The 27,450-nt window shown below is 39.3% G+C and overlaps 2 protein-coding genes and 1 long non-coding RNA gene across 5 annotated transcripts in view; 2 read left to right on the plus strand and 1 right to left on the minus strand.

The window, feature by feature from the left end:
* The window catches only part of LOC128876161 (homeobox protein orthopedia-like), a 41,906-nt gene extending 33,421 nt beyond the window's left edge, over nt 1-8,485 (plus strand). Inside the window, exons 6-7 of one of the 2 annotated variants that reach the window (XM_054122309.1) lie at nt 4,137-4,483; nt 4,550-8,485. In XM_054122309.1, the coding sequence (XP_053978284.1) occupies nt 4,137-4,462 (326 nt within the window). In that variant the 3' untranslated portion in view covers nt 4,463-4,483; nt 4,550-8,485. Of the gene's footprint in view, nt 1-4,136 lie in introns of both variants that reach the window. The other variant, XM_054122301.1, reaches the window with a different exon arrangement.
* A 110-nt stretch (nt 8,486-8,595) lies between these two features.
* On the minus strand, nt 8,596-13,954 carry LOC128876149 (peptidyl-alpha-hydroxyglycine alpha-amidating lyase 1-like). Of its 2 annotated transcripts, none has more exons than XM_054122289.1 (6): nt 13,656-13,954; nt 13,338-13,533; nt 12,626-13,255; nt 12,143-12,553; nt 11,964-12,068; nt 8,596-10,402 (listed from the first exon to the last, which is right to left on the minus strand). In XM_054122289.1, exons 1-6 carry the CDS (start codon nt 13,749-13,751, stop codon nt 10,194-10,196), a joined length of 1,647 nt encoding a protein of 548 aa, XP_053978264.1. In that variant the 5' UTR covers nt 13,752-13,954; the 3' UTR covers nt 8,596-10,193. The 2 variants fall into 2 exon arrangements, with proteins under 2 accessions (XP_053978264.1, XP_053978255.1); XM_054122280.1 differs by having other exon boundaries at nt 11,859-12,068; nt 13,656-13,952.
* An 83-nt stretch (nt 13,955-14,037) lies between these two features.
* Nucleotides 14,038-15,257, plus strand: LOC128876177 (uncharacterized). The gene is made up of 3 exons (XR_008456962.1): nt 14,038-14,098; nt 14,846-14,895; nt 15,088-15,257. It is a non-coding gene; the product is annotated as an uncharacterized LOC128876177 (long non-coding RNA).
* The last annotated feature ends 12,193 nt before the right edge of the window (nt 15,258-27,450 follow it).

Below are 27,450 nucleotides of genomic sequence, written 5' to 3' on the forward strand. Positions count from 1 at the left end.
TAATTGTTATAGTAAAGCGAATATTAATATTTCTACTCGCTAATTTTAAAGTTCAAGTTTCACGATCGTATACAAGTACAGGGAAACGTCCAATTCCTTCCATTGAAATCTGTTTTGACGTTCGTCTAAAAATTCGTCGAACCTCGTTGGAGACACGTCGCTGCTTTTAAACCTTAAGGTCTCGAAGGAAGAGCCAATCTCAAGGAGAGGATAACGAGAATGTCGATAAGTCGGTTAAAGAAATTTTTCTGACTATCGTCCTTCTCACTTAAAACCATCTCTATATCCGTTTCGACGCTTCATATTTAAAAACATCGTGTCGTATGCTGCGCTAGCGAAATTCATATTGACACGTATAAATGAATTAAATTTCGGAGTATATGTATATACCGGCCGCCATCGTTTCCCGAGGTCAACAACTCCTAAGATGAGTTTTTGCGATATCAATTTTCGGGGGACGAGCGAATCGAATTCCGTTCGCCTGCGAATTTCGTCGGAAGTGCTTATTTATAATGGAGTTTCTTGAGCGTCCGACGGATAATTGGAAAGCCATATCTGTAACGGACCGCGGTGGATCGCAAATAGATGTCGACAGATCGCCGCGAGGGGGGTAAAAAAAAAAGGTTCGAAACGGGATGCGATTATTTTGCTGGAAAAATATCAAGTGTGCGCGACGCGATGCCACGGAGGAGACTTTGTTTCTATTGATTTTTACGTGCGGGGACGATCGGTTCGACAGGCGAAAACTTGCTTCAACTCGAATGGAATAAAGTATGGCTGAAAAGTACAATTGTGCCATGAATCTATTTCTTTTCCGCGGGTGAAGCAGAGTTCTAGAACTGCATTGTGATTAATTTTGGCCGATGTTCGTTATATGGAATGTATAGGTCAATTTAGGGGTTGCATTGATATCGTCAATTCTATATTTAATTATGTATTGTAATTTCAATTGGGTATTTGTACTTATTTTATTTCTATTTTAAACTCTTTAGGTCTGGGTTAGACTCCGAATGGTCCATACTTCGATCTCGAATCGAAAGCCAAGGTCTGGGTTAGGTTTAATTATTCATAACGTTCCATCTATCAATTAAACTTACAAAAAAAGATTCCATCGGGCTTCGACCTCGAATCGAATCGAACGTTGTCCAACTCGCGCGAAAGGCGAGGGGGTATCCGAGCCGTGGTGGCGAAACTGGCTTTAGTTGTAGCACAGTTTCACAATGTGCCCGCCGACGTGAGCGTGGCTGAAACGCGAACACGTACCTGTGTACACACGTAACACGTACAAGGTGTCAATTATCACGTATTATCGCCGCGGGGCAGGTAGCGTCAACCGAGAGGACAAAAAAGTCGCCGTTCCGCAGCCGCGATTTACCCATCCGCGATGGTTCGTGTGGACTCGGTTTAAGATGGTCTCACCGATACCACGATGCCTAACCGCGCTCGGTTATCCGCTTTTACTCGTTGGTAATGCCTAGGGCAAACACCTTTTAGAGAAACGTCTTATTTATCGGTTCTCGATGATGATTAGCATCGAACGGTAGCGCGAACGTGGCACCGACGGTCTTCGAGCGGATTACGAGGCTTCATTTTGTTTATCCCCGTCCACCAAAGAGGCCTCTATGAGGTGTGAATTAACAGTGTCCGAAAATGCCCGATTTTCGAGTCGAGCACGCGAATCTACTGGACGATTTTGAAATCGGGATTCGAGATACGCGGAGAAGCTTGTTTCGCGAACTAGGTTTACTTATTAAATCATCCTTTGGCTCGCGAGACGATAGGGTAGACGGATTGGTAACTCGAGGACCTTGGATGAGCAGGAAGCGTCTTATAGGATGATACTCTGGTCTGAATTGGTTCAATTTGGGAAGTGATTGTTTTATTCGCGCGTAGTCGTTATTATTTTTACTAATTAAGTCGGCTCACGCTCGACTTACGTAATGTGTTCATGAATTTTTCCTCGTCACGCGGTTCAAGAAACCGAGTAGCCAATGACGTCAAAGTTATGAAGGATTCAAAAAGTTTCCCGTGAGAATTTATTAAAACCACCGGGATCTCCGGAAAATAGAAGTATTTTCTGAAATAATACCTGAATTATTAAAAGAAAGGAGAAAGAACTATCGGAATCACTGAAGAAAATTAAAAGAATGAGAAATAATATGTTTAAATGATCGAAAATATAGAATCGCTAAAATTAAATGAAAAGAATGCTATCGTGCAATAAACATGGGGTAACAATAGAAACGTGCGAATTATTAATACCTTGTAGTCTGGGCAACGTCACGTATATCGTGCCACGTTGTGATTAAAATTATTGGGAATAAAGCTTGCAATATTAAATTCATGGATGTTTCAATATGTACTCCTAACGAGCCACTTATTATTGTCGTTTTCGATCCGCAATTGAATGGTCATCCTCGAATCGAATAAATTTAGATGATCTTCAATAATTAGATAAATATATCCCAACTGTATAACGATGAATCGCGTGTGGAATAAAGTTGATTATTGCTTGCAGAATTAGAAAGTGTAGCGTGGTGTAAAAGTAAGACGTGTAAAAGCAAATTGCAAGTCTCTTTTTGATAATTAATATAATATATACCATTGATGGAGACTGTGTAAAAAATTGAAGAAATGTAGAAGCAGTAACAGAGCTTTCTAGAAAAATTTTAATCGTCGTAAAATGATGCTCGCCGGTGCCATTAGTTATACCATTCTTGTCTTAGAGGTCGCTAAAAGGGGCGGCACCATAGTCCTCCGCAAACTCGTGCTCCTCTCCGCGATACCGCCATAAAAAGATCCCTTTTCCCCGTTGTCTCTCGACGAGGCCACCAACGTGGCGCAGGAAGAGGCGGAAACGACTTTACGACACCCGGTAGCACACCCCACGCACTTTGTGAGCCTACCGTATTAATATCTCCAGCGAAGAAAGGGAAACGTTCCATCGCTGCACCTGCGGTATCGCACCTGTAAATTACGCTACCTGGCTAAGGGTTCTCGTGCCTGACTATTCGACGAGCCGCTAAGAACAATGTTGCATCGACCGTAACCTCTGCGAATTAAATCGTCCGCAAATAAACCCGTACCTTCGTCCGCCAGGAGTTGTGATTTTTGTTTATCCTTTGATAGATGTGTTTATAAAAAAATATATTTAGGAAAAGGATATATAGGTAGTCGCGGTTTTTGAACTGCATTCAATTTTCACGAGCTAGGCTATGTTTAGGTGGTCGGTCGAGAGGGTTGGGCTCCCAGGGGATTCTGGTGACTGTCGGAGATGCAATGTTTAGGAACATAACGGAGAGAGTCATTAGTATGGAAGACTGTGGCGCGTATGTATAGCTCGACAACTTAGAAATGATCCTATGGGAGAACGCTGGTCCAGCCTTTACCCTTAGTCCCCGTGGATTCAGTTTCACCTTCGGTTCCTTCATGATGGCATTTTCACGCCACTTCTGCTCGTATTCCAACTTTTTGAGAAAGTAATGCCTCGCGTTTTGCTCGGTTTTATAACGCAATATGGTAAACGTATATCAACAGATTGTTGACCGGTCACGAGTAAACTCGTGTTTGCACTTGCATTATCTATTTCAATTTATGAAACCCAGGGCGATATAGAATTTTGCAAAAGCTATGCTCATCGTGTTTAGTCCCGTCGGTTGTTGATTCTTTCTTAACAATAGAATATACTTTTCTCAGTATTTAAGTTTATATCACTCAGTAATACAGTAGTAAAAAAATTACGAATTAATAGCCTGTGACATGAAATCGATTCTGCGTAAAATTGTCGGTTAACAATGTGTTAATTATCTACAACTATAAGGAATTATGATTTCCTTTGCTTGTAATTTCCTCAGGACGCAGGATCAACGACACTTCTTCTCTTGTTACAGTAACAAAACTGCCCTAGATACCCGAGTTAAAAAGAACACAAACCATATAAACTTTCTAGCTCTCGTAAACTCTTCCTTAAGCCTTCTCCATCTTTATTTAATTTCTACCCATGAGTATCTATATTCTATTCATTCTTCTGAATGAATTCCGAAATAAATCTGAGCAATCTGAGAAACAACCTCTGAGCATACAGGTTTTCCTCGCCAATGAAAAGGTTTGAAGGGCACGTATTTTCTGACTTGCAGGGGGTGTGCATGTGACAGCGTCCCGGGGCTCCTCTCCGGGTGGATCCAGCGTGGGTCAGGGAGGCGGGCTGGGCTCGGCCTTGAACTGCGGCCAGGGCTCGCCAGGGACGACTTCCGGCAACGGGGGCGGCGGCGGCGGCGGCGGTGTTTCCTGCGTGGCAGCAGATGTGAACGCGAACGAGACGTCGGATTGGAGAGGCGCCCACAGCATCGCGGCGCTCAGGCGTCGCGCCTCGGACACGTCGCAGCAGTACAGTCCACAACCGCCGCCGCCAGCTGGACAGCCGCAATACGCCGACAACATGCAGTATAATTCCGTTTACTGAGGTGCTTCGGATTTACGCCAGGTATCGACTCTACGATAAGTTCTGTCGAGGAAACAGTTCAAACAGAGTTGCCCTCTTTGTGGACAGCGCGTTCCGAGCGGTCAATGTGCAGGGTAGCGGGTCGAAGTAACGCGTGGCGGGACGGAAGACGTTGTTCGTATGACGAGGATTTCTCCTCTGCCAGGGGTAGTCGCTCGAGGAGCTTTCACGTTCGCGACACCAGGTGTAGGCATTCGTTTTCAGCGATTTCAACTATCGACAGCGTCGTGACACGGTCTTCTTACCGCCGAGGTGTTTCCGTCGAGGTGCTGAAGTCAGGCGTGGTCCGAGAGTAAGAAAGAAGGCTTCGGGGTACCATGTTCGAGGAAAAGATAGGAGGTCGAAGCAATCGAACGACGGAGACGCGAGAACCCGTGGTCTCTGTCGAGATGACATCAGAACATAGGACTCACAGCAACAACGAATTTTTGTCGATTTCTGTAATCATAATGGGAAGGCACGTTCTCTTGGCGCTGGACTGATTCGTGACTCGTCTTAAGTGGTTCTCCGCTGCGATTAAAGAGATAACGTTTTATCGATGGGGTTAGTGGACTGAAAGTACGTTTCTTCCTTCGACAACACGTGCGATGGCGAAGTCCAAGTAACAAGATCGCTACTATAAAGTTTTCGATTGAAAACACGTTGAAGTAAGGAAGCTTCCGTATTACGAACGAAACAGTTGCTTCGTTACGAGAACATACAACGTGTAACGACATCTTTGAGAGGATCCGTGTCACATCAAAGCTGTGCAACGCTGAGAAGACGCGATGGTTGCTTGATATGCGCATATTATCAGCGCACGAAAAGAATGCTACTCTGCCCCTGGAGTTGCCGAATCCTATTCAGCGCTTTCCAAGGGGCGGAATCTATGGCATTCTTCTCGCGCGTCGACAGTAAATGTACCAACTCTATCACCGATATTCGTCGGACGATTTGCTATGGTCCCCGTATTCGTAATATTTCAATTAAGGATTGAAAACGAAAATTTTAATTACTGCTTGGTGTAAATAAATTATTCCGAGGTGAAGTCGTTCCGAGGAGTTGTAACGTTGCAACTACTTCATTCTGGTCCTCCTTGCAAGCAGTAAAACAGCACTTAACAACGAGTAAAGAGGAATGTACAGAAAAGTGTAGATACTTTTGTTCATTCCCTAAAGAGGACCAGAATAAAATGGGTGAAACTGTAAGATGCTTGGACTGACTTTACCATATAATAACAAAGATTCCAAAATTTGTACCAGCACGATTGCTTCACCGATAATGCGAAACGATTAATTTAATTTAATTCCCCTACTTGTACACCCGATCGAAAAAAACTTGTTCGTGACACCAAAGACGCAATTGAACGCACGTTCCGATTTCTAATTGCTATATTGCGATTGATGAACCGAATTCCACCGATGAATAATTGAGAACGTACCCTTCGTTGTATTGTACGCGCGAGAAAGAAGTGCCATGGCTCGTTGCATGGGCTTGTGACACTTTTCTCGCGCACGCATGCTAGCATGAACGAGTTCTTTTCGCGCGGAACATCGCCCTTATTTCGTCCACAGTCTGATGTATTAATCGTACATAATACGCATGTATAATTACCTGTTAACGTTTTGTATTATATATAATTTTCCTCTGTAACGACAGACGACAGCTGCGAGCTTTATTTAACCGAAGTCTAAACGAACGATTCGAGCGCACGCTTAGCGTTTAGATGACGAATCTACACGTCGCGGCACGGTGTAACGAAAAGTATACGACAAGTTAATATAGTATTATGTATGGCATTGTAAATATAGGAAAAAATTGGCGTGACAAATATTATAGATTACGGATCGATACTATTAAGTTTTGCATACGACGAGGCGGTCGCGCGCTGTTGCTCGGCTAATCGGTGACGTTGCGTACGCGATTCGTAATCACTCGCTTCTGGAAAAAGAAACCTCGATTCAGTTTCGTTCGTGGCTTTTTTATGTGTATAAAACGAAAGGAAAGCGCGTTTTCGCGACCTTTCCCGCGATATTTGTTTCGAATCTTGTTGATTTTTGTTCAAGCGAATTGACCACTGTTCAACGATTGCATTGGGCTTTAATAAGCGTGGACAACAAGTCGTATAAGTTATATAGCGAACAGAAGCTAGTCTTTCTTAGTTTGGCTTCGTACTTCAGGCGCGGATTGGATAGGACAACGAAATCGAGCGAACCCTGAAGACAGCCAAGGTGCGTACTAGGACAAAATTTTGAAAAAAATCGACTGTTAAATGTTCGTTTGTTTCTTCTGAAATATTTTACTTTACGATTAATTTTCATTCGACAAGTAACGATAGGTGAGACTAACCGTTTTTAAAAATTCTGCTCTCGTTAAATTTGAATTCCATCCAGGGGTATTCACCGCAGTTCTCCAGTCTACGTACCGTCGCGTCTTGCATGAAAGGAACAGTACTTTGTGTAATTAAAAGGCAAGTTAGCAGCTCCGTATATTACATTCGTAAATAACCTCCTCTAGAACACTATAAATATAGAGATTGTTCTGTTGTTGTACACCGAGGCGTAAGTTTTGTAAATAGAGTATACGTCTAATATTAATAATAATTTAATATTGTAAGCGAACATCCTCCCCCCCTAATTACGGTCGAACGCGAGTATACTTGGACATTGTGATATTTTTGCCCCACACGCTGTTCCCGTGTTCTTTTCTCCTCCCTTAAACAGCGACGGAGCACGATATTGCAAGAAAACTCAAGTGGCGGTACCAGATAACGGTTCGCGATGGTACACGACGATGATCGATTATTCTAGTTACGAATTTACGGTAGCATTAGGTAAAAGTTAGTGATAAAATATGAAATTAACGATATGCAGTTGTCAGTGTATTACTACGAAACGTATACGATTTTTAATGTACAAAAAAAAAAATAATAATATAGCCGCGAGGTGACGATGTGTTTACCCGGAATATTTCATCCCGCTGGTGCGATTTGTGTTCGGGATGAAACATGATTTGTACTCGAACTGACTCTGACTCCACGTTCCCTCTTGTTTTGCCCTTCGTTCTTGGTGCGTCCAAAACCATCGCAGGAAACATCATTAACCCCTAACCAACACCAAAAGTCAGTCACGTTACAACTGATCAACCGTTCACAATTATATACAATTTCAACCGTCTTACACAGTCTATAGTATCGAATAAACCAGTTCATACAACCATTCGCGATTCAAACCACGCGTGACACAATTTCAATGCGATTCTGTGACATTACATTGTGGCAGAAAAATATACTAACGAATTTAATATATTATCCACGAGCGTCGATCGACCCTGCATTCGATCAACAACTCAACGCTCAACAGTTCTTTCTTCCCTTTCTGTCGTTCACCAACCCCCCGATACATATTTTCTACGCTACTGACTTGCACATTTTTATACATATTTAAATAAGCTCGAATACTGTAAACACGACGACACAGGCGTCCCTCGAAATTGCGTCATCGCTTCCCGTCGAGATGCGCGAAAGATAATAATTATTTATTTATCGTATAAAAATCATTTTACGGATCGATTCTCTCGCGAAGGTGTCGCGCTTGCTAACGATCGAATTGAATCACGAGACAGCCCCAGAGATGGGCAAGATTTTATTCGAATAACAGATACGGCGTAGACATTTATTTGGAACGTTTGCTCTTGATCGTTCAACGTAAATAAAACATAATTTCGTTGTATAACGTGAGCAACAATTTCTGTGGAACGAATATTGGATTAAAAGTTACGCTATCGTTTATTCGTTTCCTGAAATTTTGTATTCAGGCAGGAATTTCGCCCATCTCTGATCAGCTCCCATTCGCATAACTCTAATTGCGATCGAACGAAAAGCAGACTTGATAGAATGTATCACGAAAGAATGGACTGACTTTATCGCATCTTTACCACGGATCATTATCGTCGATGACCTTAATTAGTGATAAATAGAAAAATTTTAATTTTTATCGTTGTATAGTTGTGTATAGAGGACAACTAAGTGTGTAAAATAAATCATTATCAAAAAGTCACAAGCCCTCATAGATTCACCAAAACGCGAGAATGCATGAAATGCTTCGTTTGAATGGTTACGGTAGTACAAACACGCATTTTTATTTGAAAATATACATTTCCATGTTCACGGGTACATATACCATGTTTATGGCAATACACATAATAAATATCAGCAGAGTATTTCGAACGCAAACGAATTAAGTACTGTAACTTATGGACTAACGTCGTTTGAATGTGAAATCGAAACGCAAGGATCTATGGAAGAGCGAACGTGAGTAGAAACGGATATGTACAACGAATACGTAAATGCATTCGAACTTACAAAAATTCAACATCAGGTACTATTAAAATACTGTTTCCATCGAACACACGCGTAGGAATGTTTATCTTTAAAGCTTGAAGTAAAGAGTATCGAGTGTATAACGATAAGAGTATGATTATATTCGAGACGAAATATAGATTTTGTAGTTGTTTTCCTTGTATCATTAAAGGGATATGTCAATGATTTACAATACATAATTACATTATATAATTTGTAAACAGATATTGACAGATAGTATATATAGCACAAGTTTGGTCACTTTCCAAGTATCATTTGCAAGGCCATTGTTATCAGGTAAGTTATAATATTCTGAAACAACTATCCTTAGAGTTAACTCTTTTAAATTTTAAACATATACTAGGTATATCGATATTATCATCTTACTCAACGTTTTCAAATAACAAGATATTTTCTGTCTTTTTTTATTTGTTTCATGTATCGGTTAGTAGTTTATATTGATCATCACTGGAGAATAAATAATTTTATAAACTAAATTACTAAAATAAGAAATAATTGTATAAAGGGTTAAAAGATATTAATATTTTCTAAAAAACAGTTTAACTTCTAGTTCTGTAATTGACTGTGGAACTTAACATCGATTTTCAAAATAATGTTTCTAATCTTGGGACATACGAATTGAAACATTTCTTCTTTCTGAAAATATTGAAAAGCGCACACATATGTTGTAAATTCAATATTCGATTGATCGAATAATCGCAGACGCGTATCGATCACAATTGTTATCTTTAAATATACACATATATCGTATATTGTAATCGAGTATATCTCGTTTCTCAACAACAGGGAAAACATTTTAATACTTCTCCGGTTTTAGGAATCATTTAAAACATACATTAGTAGTATCTTATGTAAAATTGAATTAATTAATACGTTCACTGCGACACGGGACAAAATTAAGTTGATAACTAACAGAAATAGATGTTATTCATATTTAATCAAAACGTAACATTGATGTAAATTGAAATTTTATTCGTTACGTAAGCTCGCGATACTTCGAATATTCAATCAATTAAGATATAAAAAGATATGAATCGTCGAATATGCAAAATCGAGGAAAAAGGCGACCGCAGTAAACGTATTAAATTTGCGCGTACTTAGTTAAACGAGTGGTGGTTAAGTATTCTGATGTCAGAAGGCAACAGTCGTGAAAAGTTGGTCGACGTACCTCGCAATTTGAAACAGCAGTTGTGAAGTCAAGCATGACGGCATCCCTGATTTAAATTCGCAAGCAACAGGCGTCAAATTGAACGGGGAAACGGATATTTTGTAAGAATTTGAAGTATGACTTCTTAATTTGTACGCTTGATAATCGAGAATGGAGAATTCCCATTAAACGATCCTCGAAAGACTATTCTCTGGATGCTCGTCTTCCGAGGTTTCTGGTTCCGTATTCAATTTGCTAAAGTCGCGCGGATTTGGTCGTTTCTTCATTATTTTGAAGCTTTTGCCTCTTCTGCCTTCTAAAAGACTGGACAGTCTAAAGTTCTCTCGCCTCTCTGCTTCCCACCGCATTCTTTTTCGCATTAATAATAAACAGCCTGTTTGTAAAAATAATTTGGCATTAGACAATCTTTTCAAGAGATATCGAATTTCAAACAGTGATAGGCAAAATGACTTCTCAAGAGTATTCGAATGACGAATACCTCACTAATTAGAATTCTACATGTAACTGAATGCTTAAAATTATATACCTCTCTAAATACATTGCTAATTTATGGATTTTAGTCTATAATACTTAAAATTTAATTCTTTACCAAAATACAAGATAGTGTATTCGTTAGTATAAAAGAATGCATTGCAAAAACAGCATATGTAGCATGAAATGTAGCTGCTATACAACTGTAAGCGTCGTGCACTACAATACTATGCAATACTTACGTTAACTTGCTGACAGATAAATAGGATAATATGCAGGGCAATAACCAAAAACACAGTTGAAATGAAAACACGTATATTTTCGTTTACAAGGTATGGACATGTAAAATAAATAAATGAACCATTATCATACAAGAGGTAGAACAAAAGAAATGCAATGTTTCAAGCTAAGTACATACGAAAAATACTGTAAAAATTCTTAGGAAGAATTCGAGTTTCATAACGAAGCACATAAGTTTTGAATGCAGTATCAAGATCAATAATAAGAATATAAATAAAATATATTTTACACTTGTGCGATCACAGAAAATTGTAAATAATATTTACACAATAAGTACATAAATTATTAAATATTCTACTATTTAAATGGACATCAAGCGAAGTAGATGGAATGTTGATTAATGTGGTATTTAAGATTATAGTCATATTTTACGAGCAAGTTATCTAATTAACTCACATGATAGAATATAAAAACTTGAACCATCCTTCTATGTAAAATAGGAAGATTAAATATTAATTTCAGTATTCAGTGATTGGAATAAAAATAATGGTTAAAATAGCACTCAACCGTTTAACCACATCTGATACATATTTATATACAATCCTCTTGTACTGGCCCCATTCTAAAAATATTTTTCGTAAAGACTTCGTTAAAATTAATTACTTGCTTCAAAAATAAACACAGTTATATAAATATTTTGTTTATATGTACATTCAGATCTCACTCATTAAATGATAGAACAGCATTAAGGTGCATCAAACACGTGCAAAGCCAGTACAAAAGCTTGTCAAATTTTTTGCAGCATAAAGATCAACAATTTTTAAAGAAATTATATAAAAAAATAGCTGGTTTCTAAATTTTCAACTCTATAAATCTCACTCGTTCTTCCATCCTTTAGTAGACATTTAGGAAATCACGCTCGGTTAAATAGCATGTGATAGATTCGTAAGATTAGTAACTACATTTGACAAAGTCACTATCAAACGCTGGATTTTTACTAAACTATTCGACATGCGTGCACAGCTATTATTCAACAATCAAAAATTAGTCAAACGAATACTCTTATTCGACTAGTTTTGCGAATTCGACAGCAGATTCATCATACTGAAACAATCTACCTCTTTTTTGACATCTTGCTACAATTGCAGCAATTGTTACACACAAGGCAATAAAAGTGACTGCTGCTGTAACAAGGTAAAAGACTAATGTTGCTGTTGTAGTACCTCCAGTGGAAGGATTGTTAGAGTTACTGTCCGTTAAAGATGCAGGTTCACGATGAGCATTCGTGTTCATTGCTACATTTCCAGTTTGCATGGAAGCATTTGTATCTGCAAAACAAAAATACAAATATTTAAACACGAATATTTAATCAATAATTTAATTAAAAAATGAACAATTTTACCTTGCAAAAATCTGTACACAGTGTGATTATCTAATTCCACTACATATATTTCTGATCCATTTTTCGTCACGGCTATATCGTGTGGCCTGTCCATATAATGTTCAGGCCCAAACTGAGATAATATATTTCCTGAATTTATATCAAGAATGAATCCTCGTATATGGATATTATAATTTGCATCAGGTCCATTAATTAAATATAGCTTTTCTTTAGCATATGCTACACTGTAGATCTTTGTGCCAATTGCAGGATGCTTATATTCTTTCTGAAATGTTCCATCCTTTGCAGAGAAAGATAAAACTCTACCATTTTCTCTATCAGCGACAAAAATTAAGTTGTATTCACTAGCCAGAGCTAAAGCATGTGGTACTAAGAATGCATTTACCGGAGGAGTTTGTACATACATGTTTGCTACAATCAGAAATGTATTCATAGTATTGTAAAGTAATTTGTGTTATTAACAACTTATCATTACAAGCTTACCTTCTCCTCCCCAATGTCGGCCCCATTGGAGAATTCTCTCTCCTTTCGCATTAAATTTAATGATTCTAGAGTTGCAATATCCATCGCTGACAAAAAAGTCACCATTATTCTGTACAGCCACTGCTGTTGGTTTGCAAAATCGCCTATCACTGTTGCCAGGTTCAAAAGCTTTTCCAAGAACAAGTGTTGGTTTAGGAGTATAACTTTGTACCAAACGCTTAATATTGTGATTATCAAAATGAATTGATTCCTGATTATACTCTCTTTTCTTCAATTTTGCCTTGTTTCTCATTATTGCTATGTCTTCAGCATCAAATTTAAATACCTGATGTAAGGCAACATCGGTAATCCAATAATTTCCATACGAGTCAATTGTTAAACCATGTGGCAGGTAGAACATGTTTGCACCCCATTCAAATAGTTTCTTACCCGACTTATTCAAAAGAATAATAGTATTTTCTCTAATTGGGCCATTGCTTTGATTGAATCTGTTATTCATATCAAATGTACTAAGGCCCCAGATTCGTGATCCTCTGTGAAATATTCCAATGTCGCCATTTGGATCTATAGACACTGCAGATATCTGACAGAACTTCAAATTGTTAGCCCAATGAGAATCCCATTCTATATCTGTACATCAAACACATGTATATCAATCAGGATAAGCTGTATGTAATCCATACTATTTACAAAATCTAGAACTTATACTCACTTTTATCAAGCACATCCAAAGAATGTATCTCAAAATCTGTTGCAGTTTTTGATATACGCTCATTGTCGTACGATGCAGGCATCGAATCCCATTGTGACACTACTTGTAAATCCGCTTTATCTTTCTCGTCGTTTTCAACATCTTCAGAGTACTCATTGAATCCAAATTTCTTATCAGGCAAATGCAATGGTCTATGCTGTAATAATGATTACATTATTTATTCCAATGTTCCCACAGATTTCTTCTCCAAGTTGTGCACACATAAATCACTCTTATATTTATTTATTTCAAAGCTATTAATCTAAGGTTTTTATTTACCTGAAGGTTCAGATAAGTTTGGTAGTCAGCATTAGCAAGACTTAAAATAAATGAAACTGAAATGCAACAGGCAATGTCATGTTTTAAGTTCATCATTCTTAGATGTTACAGGCATTAGACTCTTGGACTTTAACTTTATTTCATTCAGATGGTCTTTAATTACAGGCTTAAATCACAGTTCATCATGTAATCTAAAGAAGTGAGCGACAGATTACAAATATATGGTTCATCTTAGACTGATAACGCTGAGCAAACGCCACGCGTATGGTCACTCATTCACTGACGTATGCAACAGGGAACGAGGGAACCACAGGGAACGCGAATGGCCATCTGACGGCTATACGACGGAATACGTTCACTAAACTCGATTATACGTCTACAGGGAAGATTCAGGCGATTTATAGCAGCTGTTTTTTTATTAGCGCACAGATTGATAAAAATAGGTAAACCGACGGTATTTGAGATTTAAAAGAAACACTATCATAGTTTACACAACGCACTCGAGAAACTGAAACGATTCACTTTTCCGCAACATGTTTCAAAACTTTTACTTTATGCTAGGAGTATTGATTATCTCCTGTAAAGATTAGTTATGTTGTATGTACTTCCTCTGCGAGATACGTAAATTCAACATGCTATGAAAAATGATAAAGTTCTTTACTACTTCAGAATCTAAGGCTTCGTTTTTTTATTATGCATAAGAAATTGTAACGTCAACTATAAAAGTAGATATGAAAATGTGTTTGTGGTAGTTTATCTCCACAGCTAGTACTGATGTCATCATGCTACGTATGGACAATTTTTATTCCAATAAATTGTATTTAGCTAATACAATGATTATATAACTATTGCATGAATACTGTGCCCCAAAGACAGGCATCCATCTTATTCGTGCATGAGAAGATTAATCTTCAACCAATAGAACAGATGTTTATCTTTAGAAGCAAACTCTACGCGTACGAATAGTATAAAACAGTTTTTATAGATTTATAATATTTCTCTCGCCATTCAAATGATGCTGAAAGAGATAAGAAACTTGCGAGAATAAATTCTTTGTAATGCTTTCTTAATTCGGGAAACAATCTCGTCATGACGATGATATTTATGATTTTCTAGACTTAAATGACCTTTAAGTATTAAATAATGTTCGAAACGATTCGAAATTTTATCATTTTCATTGATCTTTTTAGGTCACAGAGTCAGCTGTCCGTCTTTACCGACAAGGAAACTGGATCTCGCGGTAAGTGGATGGTAATTCGATGGTAATATTTGAGTAATAATAATCATCATGTAATAATACTCGAACACTCGGGTAATTGAATAGTAATATTCGAGTACCCCACAATTATATTACTCGAATAATAATATTCGAATACCCCACAATTATATTACTCGAATAATAATATTTTAGTTCAATATTTTAATTCAGCAGGTTTTAAATGTGTGCAGAATATTCAAACAGTTCCAGTGTTACTTGGAAGTCGAAATGAAATCAAGTTCTAATTATAAATCGGTAATGTATGAGTTGCTGGATAGGTACTTGAGCTTCCTGCCGCCATAAGGCACCACTAGTTTCATTTCCACCCTCTTGAAATCTATCGTAATTTTCAGCTGTTGTTCTTAAATAAAAACTATTTGTACGTTCTTCGGATAATATTCTTTTTATGAAGATTAATCAATGTACTGCTTGTATATAATCCCCCCCCCCCCTCCTCCCATTACAATAGCGAGTAATCTCATGATTGTATTCGCGCCATCATCATACAATGTTACTAAATTCTGAGTCTTGTCGGTTTAAAATGTTTAAAATATTTGTCGGTCCATTAACACGGTTGCTGATCAATTTCTGTCCCAGTTTCGTTTCACTGGTATTCATGATTCATTACCGGTATTCAGTGCTTCATGAATGGAGTTTTAATGATTCCGTAATCTCGAAACGAATCGTTTGGTGGGCTTACACGTGAGGTAAATCTCTTTTCGGGAGGAATTTTCGAGACGATAAAAAGTGAAGTGGCCAGTGGCACAAGGTACTTCGAATTGTTACTCATGTGTGAAGTATGCTTCTCAGCATTAGCAGTGTTCCCAGTAAAATCTTTCTATCGAGTCGTTATTCTCTAATCGCTCGTGTCAACCTTATGGTTTATTTATCTGCGCGACACGAGTACGTGTTCGTGTATTTTATTTCGACTGAACTTGAAAAGCCAAAGCGAGGTTTCCTCGTTCCTTTTATTTTTAATCGTAAAATAGCGAACCGTATGAATTAATGTTTAGTTTATCCTATTGCATATATTACATATATTCCATATGGATAACATTCGACACGGTAAATCGAACATTAATTCAAACGATAAGCTATTTTATAATTAAAAATAAAATTCTTATTTTATATACAAAATATATTACACCTAAATGGAACCACATATCAACTCGTACCTCGTACCAATTCTAGAGTGGTATATACAGTGAGTGTAGAATGTATTCGTACACCGATCAATTTCCCAAAAAAATTTTGTGTGAAATTGTAGTTTCTTAACTTCCTTTTTTATAATCAATGATATTTTACATATTCTCGGAAGTCTCTAAGATAAATATAGTCCAAACAACATTTACTAGTTAATATAATTTGTGAAATTAACAAAAAAATGCGAAAAGTGGGTAAAAGTATAGAAGCAATAAGTATTTGTACGATTCTTATGACGAACCATTTACAGCAGAGTTTGTAACGTAAACACATTAGTTTATTGCTCCGTGCGAATTAGAAAACATCAAATTTCCAGGAAAGTACTTTTAAACAGTTGTGCGAATACTTATTGCTTCAATATTTCTATCGATTAATTGTTTTTTTCTTGTTAATTTCGCAACTTAATAAATAGCTATTTTCTTTTTTTGTAATCTATCTATTCTAGAGATTTCCTAGAACATGTAGAATGTCATTGTTTATCAAAAATAAGTTAATAAATTACAATTTTACACAGTTCTTTTGGAAATTGATCGGTGTACGAATACTTTCTACACCCACCGTAATTAACTCTACATTTATTAACGACTTAAATTTGTGTTTGGAGTTCTCAAATGCCCTGTGTAATAATAAAAATAAAAGCTGCTCAATTCCCAGCTCCATCTCATTAACAACAATCCCTAACGAGTTAACACGGCCAATTCGTGCAATCCGCAAGACTTCCGTCGTCCTACAATTTTCAGGAAACGAGGCGCCGCGGTTTCCCAACGAACGAGATTCGTTCTTTTCCATTACGATCGCGAAGCACTTTTGCTTCCCTCTACCCTTCATTTCTTACGTAGTCACTCCACAATGTACGCGAAAGCGTTAAATCATTTCCCTGTTCTATTTCGTCGCAATCGGAGCTCACGAACGCCCAGAGTTCTTTCGCACGAACATTTTAATGAATTCGGCTTCTCTGCGCGCGGAACCGTTCACTCCTCTGCCCGTCCCTTTCCCCACCCCTTGTACGCTTATTTTTGCATTTCGAAAAAAAGATAGAGAAAGAACCCAGCCCTGAGAGTGGTGGGAAAAAAACATCGACAGCTCTTTCAGTCCCGCGGCTATAAAGTTAAAAAGCATCCGTCACAGATACGCGTCGAACGACCGACGAGATTAAAGAATCTAGTTGTATCCCGGATTCGTTCCTTTTTACACGCGTTCCTACAGCGCTCTTTTTCAGGCTTTGACTCTGGAGGAGAAAAAAGTGCCACGAAACGATCATAGTAATGTAGACTTGTGTATATTGTAAGTGATGTTTGATGTGTTTTTTGAGAATGAGCTGATTGATTTCTGTGCAATATGCAGGGAGAAGTAGAAAGAATTCATGAAAGATGATTGTTCAGATCGAATTTTTTTGATTTGGAAATTATTTTTGTTCGTAGCAACTTTCTATTGCATGATGAGTTCGTCTAGGAAACAAATAAAATAAAGCTTGTTTATTAATTCTATTTTACTCGTCATTTAACATGCTCAATAATTCAGGTTCAGAGGATCCATTTCTTAAATAAGTTGGTGTTTCTTTATAATCAATAAATCTGTTTTTAATACGTTCTGTTAGAATTATACGTAACAGGTGAAATGTACGCAACCTTAACCATAGATTTCCAAAGAATCGTGAATATTCGTTCCACGCGAAAATCGCGTCCATGAAAAATTATCGACAGCGTTTCACTTCATTTCGCAACACTCGAAATTTTCGCGAGCACCAGTTCGTTTCGCTTCGCGCCAGCCGAGATTTACGCCTCCTGTTAGCAACTCATCGTTGTTCTCGATCGGAGAGCTCGAAACCGCTCCGAATAAAAATATCGACTGCACTTGTGCTCGGTGCGAAACTGAAGTCGAATTTATAATAGGTGAAATCTGGGAAAAAGCTGTTCGACCTACTTCGTAAACGGAGAAAAAAAAAACAACGAATATTGTTAATTTATTAACGAACAAATATTAACGTATTTATTGAACGCTGAATTCTGGATGAGAATGTAAATGTGAACGAACGGTTACGAGCATCGTTATTCCGCAGAATGGGGTTAAATAAGTTTACAGATTAAATCGCCATTCTATCGGATTGACTGGCAACCGGTAAAATGGTGAAACCAATGGTGAATGGTGCAAATTCAAATATGGTAAACGTGGCAAAAAAATCGTTCGAGCTTTGGGAACTCGGACTCGGACTCGGACTCGGACTCGGACTCGGACTCGGACTCGGACTCGGACTCGGAATATTTGGATGAATTAATTTCTGTTATTAGATCAGGTATTTATAATTCAAGGTGGAAGTACCTTTTGTGACGAACGTCTCACAGTTAAACACTTAATTGAAGAATGTCAAGGAGTGCGACACGATCGAGTAGAGTTCAAACTTTTAAATAATATGCAGACAATCCTCAACAATAGAAACGAACTTCTCAAACTAGTAGATATATTAACGAAATTTAAAATAATAAATAAATTGTAATTGAATTGTAGATATTGACGTGGTCCCTGTAGTTGTTGTGACCTTAAATAAAGTAATTAAAAAAAAAAAAGTGAAAGTAGTTTTACAATACCGTTCGAAAAAATCACTAAAAAAATTTAATTCGAAGCATTAAGATAAAATTTAGAAGAGAGATGGAATTTACGGATATGAATAGCATTAATCGGTATGACATTTGGATAATTTTTATTATTTGCACCTCTTCAAAGAAATCCCTCCAACATTTTCCATTCACCTACCCTGCTGGCAAGCCTCCTCAATTTTCAAGATTAACCCGGAAATACGAGATGCACTCCCGTTGAAAAAATCTCTATCAAACGCAATGCCTTTACAAAAGGTGACGGAGAAGTACGCAGAGGAGAAGATGTAGGGTTCCACGAAGGGGTTGTCAACTCCTTCCACGGACTGTCTCGAAGAGGGTTCGTCGGACATTAAGTACGAATTCGTACCAAACAACACTCTAGTTTTCGGTTTCGTTTATTTTCAGCGCGGAATTGTGCTTGGCTAACAATACAGAAATCACTGTCGTCTGCAGCGTAAGATGAGAACGACGCCCGGAGGGGCTTGTCGATTAGAACAAAATCGAACACGCAACCCTTCCAATCGCGCGAAAGGATAAGTACTATTGTTAAGCTTCGACACGGTACTTCCACGAGTCCCGTCTGCGCCGGATATAACGACAGAAGTGTCAAAATTCAAGGCTTTCGAACAATGAGCATAATGGCACAATGGTGGAAAGTGAGCGCGCTTTTGTATAAAATATCTGAAAACCATCAATTTCTGCCAGCGGGTGTAAAGGAACTTTATCGAATTTATTTCAGCTGTACAGTCGTTATGTTTAAATCGATGATTGGGCTCGTAATTACCTGCGAAACTGTCCCCGTGATTTAGAATAATAATATTAATTTGCGAGTTGTCTAAGAAGAATTTGCCGCTTCCTTTAAATGTTGAATGAGAGATTATGTTGCTTGCCATTATCACATGATAATTTCACAATCGATTAATTATCATTTATGAATGCTTCGAGTCTTTCTTTCAGTCTTCAATCTCAAAATCATCGTTCTCTAGTGTCTTCTATTTCCCTTGTTCAATTTTTCCAGGTGTCAAGAGTTCCGTGCCAGTTCTGACAACACGACGTACTGCTTCCGAGAAGGAGCATCCCGAAGAACATTATTATCTGATTATTCGAGCAACCGACTCATTCGTCTCTTGGGCTCGGGAAATCTATTAGACGGTGAGCCAATGATTCACAGCTTCGAACAATAAAATGTACCGACCTCTTTCGGCCACGATACATTTAGAGCGTAAAGTTTAGCCGCGAGATTAACCCCGGTGCGTGTCATGAAAATGGACCCCCATGGATACGTAATATGTCTGTGTCGTTCGTAACAATGTAGCCCGTCGCATAAAGAGCTCCTATTCGTATCAAATTCTTTGAAGCTCAGCGACATGAAAGATCGACTGAAGAATATTGACGATGTACCGTCGCACAAAAAGAACGAATACTAAACAGTGAATAGACCAGAAAGAGTTTCGTCCGTATACAGAACAACCTGTAACAGTTAACGGAAACAAACAAAACCGAAGAAAAACATTTCTGGTTCAATCCGCTGCCGGTCGCGGCATCGCGAGAGAATTGTTTGAGAAGAAGGCAAACGATTAGCGATATTAATTTATTTAATAGCGGGGACATAGCCTCGGTGTAATTTGCAACAGGATATTCTTCTTAATTTGGTCGACTGAATTCCTTCGCGAAGGAGACGTAAGACGTAAAAATATGAAGATAAGGGTGGTACTTGGACGGGGGTCGATTACTTTAGGTATCCCAGGAAAGGTTCAGCAATAAAGAAATAATAAAGGAACGTTTACAATTTAACGAACTGAAGATGTGGATTCCATAATCGATAGTGCAGCAATTGTTTGGAGAAATATTCCTTATTCCTTCTACAAGAAATAGATATTTTTACAATAAGAAATAAATAATGATAAAATGTATAGATTAATTCGAAAAAATATGGAGATCCAAGCAATGATACATTATAATTGAACAAGGTATCTGCTCCATACTCTTGTAATTTTCTTGCTCTATAAAAGAGAAGAAAGGATTTTGAAGGAAACAGGAGACATTGAAAGGATGTACGTCGTAGGGATGGGGACGGTCTCGAAATCGAGGAAACAAGCTTGCCAGAATCGCACTCCTTCGACCAAACGTTAAAAGTACCACCACCGATCGATAACACATGCAACGGCGCTGCAATAATAAATTATCCGACTGCGAGGCGCGAAATAGCGATCCGGCCAGATAACGTCAGTGTGCTAGAACATGCTGAGATTACCATAGGATTTCTATTTGCTGCTAGTCCTCCTTCCTTCTCTCTCCCCCCACCCACACCCCCGTTTCCTACCCCGTCTTCTTTAAATCTCGATTCCATTCATTATTTCGAGGGGACGTTGCCGATAAAGGAATCTATTCTGTATCTCCGTTTCATTGAATTTAAACTTACAACCATTTTCGATTGAAGACAATCGATCGGCGGAAACGTCGACCAAAATGGTTCGATCAATTATTCGCATCGCTCGAATCATCATACGTCTTTCCAACCTGGAAACTCTTTCGTTGATTGTCGCTATGTGGCGTGCACGCGCTATTATAATTATTCACCCCTGTTTGTTATCAATGCGGAGTTCACGCGACGACGAAAAAACTTCATAACGTTAACATAATTATGTACACAGTTCTTTTCTTATTTTTGCTCGCGTGAGCATGACGCATTCGATAAGGGGATCGTGTATTTTATTTTTGTTACTGTCGAGTAAACACTGGAATTAATTGAACTTTTTTTTGATCGCAGAAGCACACATGCTTTGCTATTCTTCGCGATTTATTCAGAAACGAACGAAATGGAAGTGCAAGTAACTTTTCATAATCCGCACAGAGCTTTCCCAAAACGTATCGCTTAATTTATTACATCGGAAGGTTAACAGTTGGAGCAAGTAAAGTGTTCCTGTCGCACGAGTGAGCCTCGTGGCCCGCTTATTAAAAGTCATCGTGAATAGGCGTTTAAGGAGTCGTTCTACTTGAACTAATCTCCCGTGAATCAGGGAATCAGAGGGGTCTCGATGACGCCTCGTAAATCCCACGGGTAGCTGGAAAAGTCTTGCGGCGAGTACGTAAGTTTCCGGTAATGAAGAACGGCGAACAAAGACCAGCGGAACGCGGACTGGCATGATAACGATGAAGGTCAAAATTTCTCTCTCGTCGGGAGATTAACAGAGAACACTCTACCGAGAAGGGTTGATATTACGTTGCCGGGCCGTGAAAATTAATTACAAACTCCAACGGCTTCTACGGCCACCCCCTTTCCGCGCGCGGGGACACGTAGAAGCGGAAGAGCGCAGAACGGAGGGAGAAAAAAGATATTACGGCGAAGGGACATCCACGAGCCCCGTAGAAGGACACTCCAGTCTAACGAAATGTGTATATTTATGGAGCAACAAGAGGTAGAAGACGGCACCTCTCGCCGTTCCTTTTTCCTTACCTCGCGAGATTTACACCTTGTACCGCGCTTCGCAATCTTACTCCAATCTTCTTATGAAAATTTAATTCCAAATGGTACGCGCGGATAGGTATGTAGACGTTGGTCGAAAGCGGCGATGAAACGATTCGCGAGCCTGGCAACTATTTTTAACCGTAAGAAATTTGCTCGCAGCGGTGGATTTTAGTTTCTTTCGGTGTAAAATAATTGGTATATCGGAATAAATAACGTCGGAAGATTGATAGTTCCTTTCTAGTTACCAGAAACGATAGTTTTGGGGTGCCCGTGATTTCAGAAACATTCACGTACATATGTATCCAGTAATCGAGGTTAACGGTACCACTCGAGAGCGCAATTGTTACGATTGGAGCAACATTCGAGGTTTTTATCGTTCGGGTTAAGTGCCACCTTTACAAAATATCGAGGTACTTTTAAAGGAGTTGCGTCGCAGCGGTTATACTCTAGCTAGGTAAAATACCCAGGGCTACGAATTTGTCTCAGCATTTTTTTACATAATCCCCGAAGAAGTTCGTCAAAGATTATTTCTGCATCGTTAACTTCAGCACAACGTTAACTTTCACAAACGAAAGTACGCATTTTCGAAACTTTATGTACAAAACCCCTGGCAGTTGATTTTTACATGAATGCTCTCCCTTAATTAAATTTTCTCTCAAGGCTCCGTGACCGATTCTCGATGCTCATTTAAAGTTCTACTAATTAGGGCTGGCAGCGTATTCTTCCATAATAAATATTCAAAGTAATCAATGTATTCGATATAATTATATTCTTCTCGGGATGGGTGTTACTCTTGAGTTGCCTACTTCAATATTTGCTCTTTCCTATCGAAGTTATCTCGTCGCATTCTTGTTATTCCACCCGGAATGGTCGAATTCAGAATCATCCTCGTTCGCGGCAGTCGTTATCGAGCGTCTTTGAAATAACATTCCGGCCAGAATGTGGGTTACATTTTTCTCCCAAGAACACTTCCCAGCACGTACTACGACCGCATTACGCAGGGGTTGGGTGACAAGGACGGCTACATAGGACTCGAGAGCAGGGGATGTGAATAGGGCGGATAGAAACGAAGACGAGATCCTTGGAACGAGCCGCATTCTTCGATAAATGCTCTCGCTATTAGGTTGTATTCTTTCGTGGAACAAATCACGTAGATTTAAGAAATGGATTGTCGATATACCGGTGCAGTCATCGTACACGGCGTTTTATTAGGCGTGCAGATCTGGCGAGCGCATGCTGCGCCAGATTCCAATGGTATCGTGGTTCTACGATAAACAGGACGAGTCTTCGAGAATGGAATTAGTTACGCTGGGTATTTGTGGTATCAGACTTTACACGCTTTTGTCGTTCGTTACGTTACGTTATCTTACGTAGGTGTTAACGAAATTCTACGTTAATAATCGTAGAGCGTTAGGAATTTATAACTCAAGAATTTTTTAAGGATTCAACATCTGCTGTGTGGACAAAAGAATTTTTGTTTAGACGGAAATTTGCTATTTTGTCAAGGAAAGACGATTATTTTGAGAGTCGAAAAATGAGACTTCTAAGTTGAATCGCTGCCATTTTGGTAAAAGGAAAAATTTCGTTCTTAAATCATCGTCCATTGAAAAGAACCGTTTCTACAGTTTACCTGTTTCTTGGTTCCTTTTAACACATTTGCGGCCGCTGACGTTAATTCACGTCACTTTAAATTCTATTCCTGGTTATGACAAAATTATGAAAACCTGTTTAATGTATACACTATATATTTACGACATTGATATTTCAAAACATATTTTGTAATTTCCATTTTGGCCCTAACGATACCAATTGCCGATGTCTAGCTTCAGAATTTTATTATTTTCGTCAGTATTCGATATTAGAAACGTATAACAACTGCTGATCGCAAATGTGGTAAATATTCCTAAACAAAGCAATGTACATATTAAGTTCATTGAATTTTGGCTGCACCCTTAAGGGAGCTTCCTACGTCGGAAACTTTTCGCTTCGATTCAGTACCGCGAGTTTCCGCAAGCAGTCGAAACAAGACAAGATAACATTGAGCGCGGCCTTATAAGACAGCGGGTATTCGTGACAGTGTTCGAGGAGAGGATGTAACATTCCGGAATGTGTATTGCACTTCTATTCCCAATGCGTCGGGCCACGATATAGACGTAATAGAGTAGCCAGGGACGAATGAAACTTCGAATGGTATTCGGAGCCATCGCTCTGTGATAGCACGTTCACGTGTCTCGAAATTAAGCAACAACGGCGCAGATATTGCACACCGAATTACAGAACTACGACGCTGTTGCAAAATTGTTGCTCGGCACGTTGTCTCGTGTGTAACTTCATCCTCGAACGCGTTGACGTTGAATACCATTAATTCGGTTATCGCAAATTGTGATTGATACGTCCACTGGAAATCTGCTGGACCAAAGCTCAGCAACAAAACCTGGATCTAACATCAATTTTTATCTTTTCGATTATTCTGTTTTAATGTCTCAAACATAGAATATGCCTTATAAACTGTCGCAAACTACCGGTCAAAAGTATCCGGACACTTGAGAAATCTATCTATCTAATAAGAATGAAGCCCTGACTGATTACAATCAACGTCCAGGCTACACCCTTGAACCTAGAAAGCTGAAATTTTACACAGAGGTTTCCTTCATGATGTATACGAGGAATAAGAATGGTCTTTGATACAATTAATCAAACACATATTTCGGCATTTTAAAAGATTCAACCCCTGATAGGGTGAAAAGGGGCTGCAAAGTTTGTATCAACGCCCAAACTAACCCCTTGAACCTAGAAAGCTGAAATTCTGCACAGAGGTTTCTCTCGAAGTTGAGATTCTCTTAGGAATTGAGACTATTTAATTAGATTTTGTATTTCTAGGCAGGAATTTTATTTCTGCATATTCGTTGTGTAATTTGTACATAAAAATTAATTCTATTATGCTATGATAGTTCAAAAAAGATAACAATAATGATTACAATTGATATACGCGTTCTAAATAATACCTTTCGTACAAAGTTATGTTTTATAGAACAAAAGCAAGTGTCCGTATACTTTCGAGCGTCAGTGTATATATCCTACTTTATAAATGACGCAGAAATCCGTAAGAAACACATGGCATCGGTTCATTTCGTATCTCTCCATACTTGACTACCATCGCACGATGACTACCGTGAACTAGTCTAGATTACCGGCCAACAAAGACCAACCACGCGCAACGGTGATCCGTCGCGAAATCCTACAACCGCTATTTCCAAAGGCCTGAAATTCTCCGAAATGTCCCTTCCCCGAACGCTGCATCGAGTCGTCCAGAAACTTTCCGTCGAGTGTTCCGTCCGTGGTCGCTCGTAATGCCATTAACGGTGACAGATATCGAAACGGCATCGAGCGTAACTCACAATACGCTTCCCGAGCAAACCGGAAGTAACGTTAGGTCGAAATGTGGGTTACATTCTCATAAGTACAGTCGTGGCGCGCTTCGTAGTCGTATTAGAGCGCCCACGGGCGAACGGGGACGGGAGGCGGGTGGTGGTTGGTAGATGGGGGGTTGTAAAGGAGGAGGGGTGGATGGCGTGGGTGGTGGGTTCGACGAGGATGCACTCGGAGCCCGAAGGTAAAGGAGTGGAACGCGAAAGGGGGATGAACGTAGATGGCGATGGAGATGAGGGAGATCGTTGGAATGGGAATGGCAATGGGGCGGATAGGGGTGGGTGTATGGGGGTGGGTGTGTGTACGGGTGTATACAAGCGGGTGTACGGGACGACGACGACGTCTGCTGGCTGGAGCCACGCTGTCGCTGCTGTGGCATCGATCCACCACTCGCCACGACTTTTTTGCCACGGCTCCAACGAGATCTTTAACCCGGAAACTGCTCTGTGGCACGGCCAGTTCTCGTTACAGAACGGCCAAGTGATTTTACCGCGATCGTGCGCCATTCAAAGCGTCTTGCGCGAGACTTTTCTGCCCTTAGGGCTTCTTGTTGTGTTTCGTTAGGACGACCCGTTTATCTTTCGTTCGCTCGTGTGCCGCTCGACTTTGCGCGGCTTATCGGATCAACCGAGGCCTGGACGGCTTTGCGATACCTCCTATCGATCGGGGATCTTCATTTTTTTGAGCTACGCGGGGGACCAGATCGTTTTTAAAGCACGAGGACGAACGTTCTTGTTTTTTAAACCGGTTCATCGATGGTACGATGTTTTGGATGAGGTTTGATTTCTAAATCTGTTCTCGTGGGAATAAATACTGATTGAAATGACTCTGAAGGATCTTCAAATTGTACATTATATAGTCAGAATTTTAGAGCACCAACCGCATTTTTCTTGGATATTTTATTACACAACAGCGTAAACAACAACTTAGTCACTGTTTCTAACAGAAATAAGGCATCTACGTTATAGAAAGGTCAAAGCACCATTGAAGATAATTATTTTTGCGCCCAATCTGGCAGGTGCCATCAGCATTGTTGTGGTAGAGTGTTATTCGTGTTTGCTCCGATTTGAAAAATTGCGAGCTGTAGGGGTTAAGTACCATGATCCATGAAGTATTTTCTGATCCTCCAGTCACAAAATTCATTAATGTAGGAGAGTCATTGGGATCTTCACAACATTTTTTATTTCCACTGCTCACTGAAATATGGAAAAAATTGGAAAAATCGTTTCAAAAATCACGATATTCAATTCTAATACCTTGAAACGCAACAATAGGAAGACACGTAACGTACCACCTAGTTGCCTTCCCCGTCGCATCAATTTCTGAAACAATGTGTAACGAATGCCGTAATGAAATAATGCAGCGACGCCCCTTTTCCACGTTTATTAGACACATTTAATTTTTATTACGTTACGTGTTCCTCGACAGCAAGGAAATCTGTTTCCATTGAAAGGAACGTTCCGACCGAACGAGAGCAGCAGCGATGCATTAAAAATGAACGGGAGACATGATCGATTCAGACGATATTCAAGGATACTGAATGAGCCATTCAATCAGACGTCAATTTACCAAGCTGCAGGTGCAAGTTAACGGGCGCAGCTCATTTACAGAGGTCGAATTACATGTAGACGTTACTGTTGGACCGAAACTCGATTCAACTAGTGCCGTGATTGCTCCGTGCTTTGACTTCCGCCAGCATCCGGCAGACACGCGTTCGTCCGGCGAAAAGTAACGCGATCCGTTTCCGTTGAGTTTCTTCGTTTATGTTTTCCCCAGGGATCGCAGCAGGGTTGTAAGCAGGGTCTGTCTATAAATTTCACGGAGGGATAAAAGTGTAGTTGA

This window comes from Hylaeus volcanicus, chromosome 1 (genome assembly GCF_026283585.1).
Source record: "Hylaeus volcanicus isolate JK05 chromosome 1, UHH_iyHylVolc1.0_haploid, whole genome shotgun sequence".
Taxonomy (NCBI): domain Eukaryota; kingdom Metazoa; phylum Arthropoda; class Insecta; order Hymenoptera; family Colletidae; genus Hylaeus; species Hylaeus volcanicus.